At 47.1% G+C, this 8,925-nt stretch overlaps 1 protein-coding gene across 1 annotated transcript in view; it reads right to left on the bottom strand.

Annotated features, from left to right (window-relative positions):
* Positions 1-247: 247 nt before the first annotated feature.
* The window catches only part of LARS1 (leucyl-tRNA synthetase 1), a 74,999-nt gene continuing 66,321 nt past the window's right edge, over positions 248-8,925 (bottom strand). Inside the window, exons 30-32 of the mRNA XM_038772969.1 lie at positions 8,012-8,107; positions 5,572-5,704; positions 248-620 (exon numbers count right to left, since the gene is read on the bottom strand). Coding sequence (XP_038628897.1) covers positions 415-620; positions 5,572-5,704; positions 8,012-8,107 — 435 coding nt within the window. The 3' untranslated portion in view covers positions 248-414. The remainder of the gene's footprint in view (positions 621-5,571; positions 5,705-8,011; positions 8,108-8,925) is intronic.

Here is an 8,925-nt window from a genome sequence, read left to right as displayed (position 1 = left end):
GGTGGACCAGTAAGCCACCCCTCCACGGGGGATGAATCCAGGCTCTCGAAGAGGGATTCTCGCAAAGGAATCCTTGCCTCGCCTCCCATCCCCGCCGAGGGAGTCAAGGCCAGACCGGACCCCGCCGAACTCACGGGCTGTTTCTGCCCCCCCAACGCGATACGGATAATCCCCGGTTAAGGAGTTTCCCGGCCAAAGCTGGCGACGATTTGCAATACCAAACTACAGAGCAGATGATGGCTTTCAAGAGCCAAACAAAAAAAATACACTTTATTACGTCCGGGTTTCAAAAACGGTCGAGGCGGCATCACGTGCACGTTTCGGTGTTTAGGAATTGCCCGTCTCTCGGTCCGCTCTGGGGTTCTCCCGAATCCGATCGGCCAAGCCGAACGGCATTCCGGGTCCGTATGCCCTTTAATTCACTAGATAGATGATGGTGTCGCCGACGTCGGCCCTCAGCCCGTTCTCCGTGAGGTGGATTTTCTTGTTGGCCAGGTCCACGTGGAAAACGGCTTGCTCGGAAATTGCAGTCTTGTTCAGGTCTTCTTTTCCCAGGACGGGCACGCGTCGTGGGCCCAGAACGGGGTCGTCGTATCGCATCAGTTTCACTTTGGAGAGGTCTACGGGGGAAGTGATGGGCAACGTGAGCTCCCAAGGTCACCGACTTACCTGGGACTGCTTCCGCTTTAACTCCCTCTCTCTGCGCGGATCGTTAAATCATTCATTTATTCAACCGTATTTATTGAGCGCTTAACTGTGCGCCGAGCACTGGACTAAGCGCTTGGGAAGTACAAAGCGGCAACGTACAGAGACGGTCCCTACCCAACAGCGGGCTCACAGTCTAGAAGGGGGAGACAGACAATAAAACAAAACAAGCAGACAAAACAAAACGGCACTTAGTACAGTGCTCTGTACACAGTAAGCGCTCACTAAATACGACTGAATGAATGAAAAGTAGGGTTGGTTGGTCGGCTCCTGCTTCTCACGTGGGAGCACACTTGGAAGCTGAAATTTTCAGGGGGAAAGGAAGATGCAAGCTAGAGGTAAGCCAGGAATGGGGATTTGGCTCCTCACCGACTCCCTCACTTGATGTTGGAGTGACCCGCAACATTGACAGGCTGCATGTGTATATATATTTGTATGTGTATATATATATATAAAATGGCATTTATTAAGTGCTTACTATGTGCAAAGCACTGTTCTAAGCACTGGGGGAGATACAAGGTGATCAGGTTGTCCCACGGGGGACTCAGTCTTCATCCCCATTTTCCAGATGAGGGAACCGAGGCCCAGAGAAGTGAAGTGACTTGCCCAAAGTCACACAGCTGACAAGTGGCAGGGCCAGGATTTGAACCCATGACCTCTGACTCCAAAGCCCGGACTCTTTTCACTGAGCCACGGTGCTTCACACTGGCTGCAAGAAAACCCCACTGGGAGTGCTGCAAACCAAACCAGGGGACTGAATTTATGTGGAACCCAAAAGCGATCCCCCAATTCTAGTAAATCCCTCAGCTCTGGCAACCCCAACTCCCTCCTACCAATCATTCATTCATTCAATCGTATTTATTGAGCGCTTCCTGTGTGCAGAGCACTGTACTGCGCACTTATAATACTGGCATTTTTTTATTAAGCGCTTACTATGTGCAAAGCACTGTTCTAAGCGCTGGGGACGTTACAAGGTGATCAGGTTGTCCCAAGGAGGCTCATTCATTCATTCATTCATTCAATTGTATTTATTGAGCGCTTACTGTGTGTACAGCACTGTACTAAGCGCTTGGAAAGTACAAGCTGGCAACATATAGAGACAATCCCTACCCAACAGTGGGCTCACTGGCTAGAAGGGGGAGACAGACAACAAAACATATAAACAAAATAAAATAAATAGAATAAATAGGTACAAATAAAATAGAGTAATAAAATCATTCATTCATTCAATCATATTTATTGAGCACTTACTGTGTGCAGAGCACTGTACTAAGCGCTTGGGAAGTACAAGTTGGCAACACATAGAGACGGTCCCTATCCAACAGTGGGCTCACAGTCTAGAAGGGGGAGACAGACAACAAAACAAAACATATGGCTCAGTGGAACAGAGCCCGGGCTTTGGAGTCAGAGGTCATGGGTTCAAATCCCCGCTCTGCCAATTATCAGCTGTGTGACTTTGGGCAAGTCACTTGACTTGTCTGTGCCTCAGTTCCCTCATCTGTAAAAATGGGGATGAAGACTGTGAGCCCCCCGGGGGACAACCTGACCATCTTGTAACCTCCCCAGTGCTTAGAACAGTGCTTTGCACAAGCGTTTAATAAATGCCATCATTATTATTATTATTATATTAACAAAATCAAATAAATAGAATAAATATGTACAAATAAAATAAATAGAGCAATAAGTATGTACAAACATACGTATCTACGGGTGCTGTGGGGATGGGAAGGAGGTAAGGCGGGGGGGATGAGGAGGGCTCACAGTCTTAATCCCCATTTTACAGATAAGGGAACTGAGGCCCAGAGAAGTGAAGCGACTTGCCCAAAGTCACACGGCTGACAAGTGGCGGGGCCGGCATTAGAACCCATGACCTGTGACTCCAAAGCCCGGGCTCTTTCCATGGAGCCACGCTGCTGCTCTAATTCAACCCATCATTCAAACATACTGAGGGCCCACTGTTGGGTAGGGGCCGTCTCTATATGTTGCCAACCTGTACTTCCCAAGCGCTTAGTACAGTGCTCTGCACACAGTAAGCGCTCAATAAATACGACTGAATGAATGGTCTGACCAACGGTCAACTCATTGGCCACAAGTCACGGGATGGAACTCGGTTTAACAGTGACATCTGTTGGCAACGGAAAAACCATAGAACTGCAAGGATGTGGGGCACAGAGTAAGGTGAAAAAGAACTAATAATAATAATAATTAGTATGCCACTTTAATGCAATATTACTATAATGCTACAGTATTAGCATTATGCTCTATGCTGCTGGAGAAGCAGCGTGGCTTAGTGGAAAGCCTTCTAGATTGTGAGCCCGCTGTTGGGTAGGGACCGTCTCTAGATGTTGCCAATTTGCACTTCCCAAGCGCTTAGTACAGTGCTCTGCACACAGTAAGCGCTCAATAAATATGATTCAATGAATGAATGAATGGCCTTCCCAGACTGAGCCCCCTCCTTCCTCTCCCTTCTCCCCCTCCCCACCTCCTTCCCCTCCCCACAGCATCTGTATATATGTATATATGTTTGTACACATTTATTACTCTATTTATTTTATTTGGACATATTTATTCTATTTATTTTATATTGTTAATATGTTTTGTTTTGTTCTCTGTCTCCCCCTTCTAGACTGTGAGCCCACTGTCGGGTAGGGACCGTCTCTAGATGTTGCCAACTTGTACTTCCCAAGCGCTTAGTGCTGTGCTCTGCACACAGTAAGCCTCAATAAATATGACTGAATGAATGAATGAATGAATGAATGAAAAAGAACTAATAATAATTAGTATGCCACTTTAATGCTACATTACTATAATGCTACAGTATTAGCATTATGCTCTATGCTGCTGGAGAAGCAGCATGGCTTAGTGGAAAAGCCTTCTAGACTGTGAGCCCGCTGTTGGGTAGGGACCATCTCTAGATGTTGTCAACTTGGACTTCCCAAGCACTTAGGACAGTGCTCTGCACACAGTAAGCGCTCAATAAATACAATTGAATGAATGAATGAATGAATGAATGAAAGGGCACGGGTTTGGGAGTCAAGAGGTCATGGGCTCTAATCCCAGCTCCACCACTTAATAATAGTAATGGCATTTGTTAAGCACTTACTATGTGCAAAGCACTGTTCTAAGCGCTGGGGGGATACAAGGTCATCAGGTTGTCCCATGTGGGGCTCACAGTCAATCCCCATTTGACAGATGAGGGAACTGAGGCACAGAGAAGTGAAGTGACTTGCCCAAAGTCACACAGCTGACAATTGGTGGAGCTGGGATTTGAACCCATGACCTCAGACTCCAAAGCCCGGGCTCTTTCCACTGAGCCACGCTGCTTCTCTAAAGTCTCAAGTGACCTTATCTGTAAAACGTGGGTTAATAACAACAATAATAATAATGGCATTTGTTAAGTGCTTAATAATAATAATAATGGCATTTATTAAGCGCTTACTATGTGCAAAGCACCGTTCTAAGCTCTGGGGAGGTTACACAGCTCTAAAAAATATGTTTTCCTCTTTCTGTACTGCTCTTCTGGCTGGAATACCTCATGAGTCCCTGCTCAGTACTTGTTACTTCCTTGTAACCTCCCCAGCTCTTAGAACACTGCTTTGCACATAGTAAGCACTTAATAAATGCCATCATTATGATGATTATTATTATTATTACTAACCAAGGGCCCTGGAGGGTAGCAGTGTAGGCACCGAGGTGGCTTCTTCTGTGCCTCTGTGACAATGCACCCGATAACAGTCCTTTGACAGTGGAAATAACAGTACTGTTTTCTTTGCCTTTCCACGGGGAGTAGGAGACCATCTCCCCTCTCTCTGCTTGGTTATGCTCCGGGGTTTGTACCCTGATCTCTCGGCCCCTTCACCTGATAATGAACTTTTCTTGGAGGTGGCGGAAAACGGGTGCTGTTTTACCAACTGCTATTTGTGGCTTAGTACAGTGCTCTGCACACAGTAAGCGCTCAATATATACGACTGAATGAATCAATGAATACAGATGCAAGAAGGAACCAGGCAGGGGAAGAGGGAGCATACGGGAAGTTACAGGATTAGTTAAACAGGAACCTAAAACCTAGGTTACTTAGGCTCAGAGAAGACTGTCTCTGGCCTGGAATGCCCTCCCTCCTCAATTTGGACAGGCAATTACTTCCCCAACCCTTCCAAGCCTTACTGAAGGCCCATCTCCTCCAAGAGGCCTTCCCTGACTAAGCCCTCCTTTCCTCTTCTCCCTCTCCTTTCTGTGTCGCCCAGACTTTCTCCCTTTATTCATCCCCGCCCCATCCCAGCCCCTCAGCACTTATGAACATATCTGTAATTTATTGATTTATATTAATGCCTGTCTCCCTCTCTAATAATAATAAGGAGGGCATTTATTAAGCGCTTACTTACTACGTGCAAAGCACTGTCCTAAGCACTGGGGAGGATACAAGGTGATCAGGTTGTCCCACGGGGGGCTCGCAGTCTTAATCCCCATTTTACAGATGAGGGAACTGAGGCCCAGAGAAGTTAAGCGACTTGCCCAAAGTCACACAGCTGACAACTGGCGGAGCTGACTGTAGGCTCACTGTGGGCTGGGAATGTTATACTGTACTCTCCCAAGCGCTTAATACAGTACTCTGCACACAATAGGCGCTCAATAAATATGACTTCCTATGTAAGAAAAAAAAAAACAATTTTTTAAACCACTTCTTAGACATATTTGCTGTTTCACCCATGGTACACCTACATTGGGTGCTTCCGAAAAGCCCTTTATTGGGCCTGATCTCCGGCCCCTCCCGGGAAACATAAACGGCTCTTTCCTTTACCGGGCGATCCTGAAGCCTGTCCACTGTCGGGAATGATGATAGCTGTGTCTGTGAAGCCAGCAATTTACCTTTGATCCCTCGGTTCATCTTCATCAGGCGCCTGATTAGCGCATCTCTGCCATCTCCTTGCCTCACCTCGACTGTGGCAGAGAAGTGTCCAGTGGAAGGCTGGGGGTTCACCAAAAGCAAAGACACCCCAGGCTGGAATGAAGGAAACGGCAGGGTGAATAACCGAGCTGCGCCACAAACACCGCAAACACAAAAGCGACAGGGACAGCACCTCTGGGCTCGGGGCACGAGGAGGAGGAACCATTTCGCTTCAGAAACAGAGGCCTTGCCCACCGTTCCACTGAACTATGGATTTTTGTGGACCCTCAGAGGGCCAGAAAGTTCAGGCTTCAGATGGCAGTGTACAGTGTGACCTCGAAAGCAGCAGCAGAGGAGATCACAAATCATACGGAGTTCGAAGCTTTTGGGGGGGAAAAGTCCACCTTTGAAAATCTTGCCAAACGGAATCGAATGGGGTCAGGACTGGAGACCTGGTTAGGCTGAAGTCTGAAAAACCCCATATCTGATCCAGAGCTCAAGGAATAGGGCGTTCAAAGTGCCTGAAAATGATTTTGGCTCATCCGATGCCCTACAGCCTCCACCTGAGGGGTCTCAGGTTTGCAGTCTGTTGACTTCTGACAAGCAGATTGAGCCGAGACCTCTCCTTTGTATCCCAAGGCACACCTGGAAATCTCTAGTGTTCCCATGATCTGGTCGTTCAGAGCTTCATTCAATGGGTCATCTTCATCATAATTATTTACTATGTGTCAAGCACCGTCCTAAGCACTGGAGTAGATACAAGCTAAAGAGGTTGGACGCAGTCTCTGTCGCACGTAGGGCTCACAGTCTTGGAGGAGCAGCGTGGCTTAGTGGAAACAGCATGGGCTTTGGAGCCAGAGGTCATGGGTTCAAATCCCGACTGCCAATTGTCGACAGCTGTGTGACTTTGGGCAAGTCACTTCACTTCTCTGTGCCTTGGTTCCCTCATCTGGAAAATGGGGATTAAGACTGTGAGCCCCCCGTCGGACAGCTTCATCACCTTGTAACCTCCCCAGCGCTTAGAACAGTGTCTTGCACATAGTAAGCGCTTAATAAATGCCATAAAAAAAACTTTAAAAATCCCCATTTTACAGATGAGGTAACTGTGGCATGGAGAAATTAAATGACTTGCCCAAGGTCACACAGCAAGTAAGTGGCGGAGCCAGTATCAGGACCCAGGTCCTTCTGATTCCCAGGGCCATAGCCAATCCACCAGGCCATGCTTCTTCCCTAAGCATGGAGAATGTGTATTTTCATTTTGGCTCTGGTTCAGCATAAACTCAGCTGGTGAAACTCAGCTGGGCCTTTTCGCCGGGACTCAGTGTCTAAAAAAACATTATTCAGCCATGCAGTTAGGCAGGCCCAACCAAATCCCAGACCTCATTGCCGGGAGGCTGTCTGCGGCCATTGGAGAGCAGCAGGCAAGGAGGAAGAGCACTGAAGCCAAGGACTGAGTCTGACCTGCCGGCACTATGGTGTTGGTTGGTATTTTTGAGTAGCAGCCCCGGTAATGAGCTGTTGGGTAGGGACCGTCTCTATATGTTGCCAACTTGTACTTCCCAAGCGCTTAGTACAGTGCTCTGCACAGAGTAAGCGCTCAATAAATACGATTGATTGAATGAATGAATGAATGGGCGGGGGCTTCTTAAGGCATTTTCGCAGCACCTCTGCTCCCCACCAACCTCAAACCAGTCATCTACTGAGGAGTCTCAGTGGGCTAGAAATTTCCCTGCTTTTAAATGGACCACTCTTCACAGACCCTGGAGTGCCATTTTTGATTCTACTAAAGCCACTGAAATAGAGCAATCAGAGACGTGATTCAGTCATGACAGTAATTAGGAGAAAGTTTTTTTTTTTTTTTTGGAAGGGGGGTGAGGGCATCTTTGAATATACTTTTCTTTCAGTGAATAACTTGAAGGTTTTCAATTCAATACGGTGAAAGGGGTAGGATTGACAGTTTGGAAAAGTCCCAACACAGCAGGTAGACAGGTGGTTCCATCCATTCAGTCGACCGGATGCTTCCGCTCCCCTTGCACTGGTCAAGTGATCGATCTCACATGCCTAAAGGCCTCACTCAGTTTACTTGAGTGTTTGATGTTAACACCTTGACTGCCCCTACAGAAGTTTCCTGCCCAACCAAGTTTAAATTGTGTTCATCAATTTGGTACCCTTCAGTGATCACTCATCCTCTGGGTGATCCTGCCAGCAACCGGCTTACAAACCGTCAGTCTGTTAGTAGATAAGGGCAAATCTCCGACCCCACATACGCACCCCTTCGGTTTCAGTTCCCCAGAAAATATCCCTACATCTAACCTCATGAACGTAATGTACTTTCCTGAAAATCCTTGTCGGCTAATCCCTTTTTGAGTCAAGGGCTAAATTTCCAAACGTCACCTCCCATCTGAGATTCCCTCCACTTACTTCTGTTCTGAACACGTTCAGAGGTTTCCCAGGGCAGCACTCCTCTTTGATTTTATCCTCCGCTTCGGAGGAAGACTTGATTTCAATATGATCCAGCTAAGTACAGGAAGAAAAAAGTGACGTCATTATCAGTATCACTTAACCTGAGCCTTATCCCATCTTATTCCCCCACTTGAGGAGAAAATACAGATGGACCAAAACAGAATGCAGTGCGGGCAATTTTACATTCTTCTTCGTATAAATGTTGTGAAGTCTGCACTCAATTATTGCCTAACACGCATCCCTGGCTTTCTCGTGTTATGGTTATTTATGCAGATTTGTTTACCACTATCTATAATGAAACCTGTCACCCACCCACAAGACCGGGGGGGGGGGGGGGGGGGGGGGGGGAACTGTTGCTTTAAAAGTTGTTTGGAACTAACAGCTGAAGACGGCGACACTGGAACCATAAACTTCATGGAATAATTTAAGTCAGCAATAGGGTAGACAATTAGTTTTTCTGCACAGGACACATCATTGTGCTCTAATGGACAGGTCTGGGAGTGAGGGGACAGGGGTTCTAATCCCGGCTCCGCCACTTGTCTGCTGTGTGTCCTTAGGCAAGCCGTTTAACTTCTCTGTGCCTCGTCTGTAAAATGGGGATTTTGAGCTCCATGGGGACAACCTGATTATCTTGTATCCACCCCAGTGCTTAGAACAGTGCTCAACACATAGTAAGCACTTAATAAATGCCATAATTATTATTATTTAGAAGTACCTACGTTCTAACCCTGGCTCTGCCAATGGTTTCTTGTGTGATCTTGGGCAAATCACTTAACTTCTCTGTGCCTCAGTTACCTCATCTGTACAATGGGGGATTAAGACTGCAAACCTCACATGGGATACGGACTCTGTCCAACCCAACTGGCTTGTAT

The sequence above is a fragment of the Tachyglossus aculeatus genome, chromosome X1 (assembly GCF_015852505.1).
Source record: "Tachyglossus aculeatus isolate mTacAcu1 chromosome X1, mTacAcu1.pri, whole genome shotgun sequence".
In the NCBI taxonomy this organism is placed as follows: Eukaryota; Metazoa; Chordata; class Mammalia; order Monotremata; family Tachyglossidae; genus Tachyglossus; species Tachyglossus aculeatus.
Note: the sequence above shows the minus strand (reverse complement) of the source record. Positions and strands in the feature narration are given on the sequence as shown.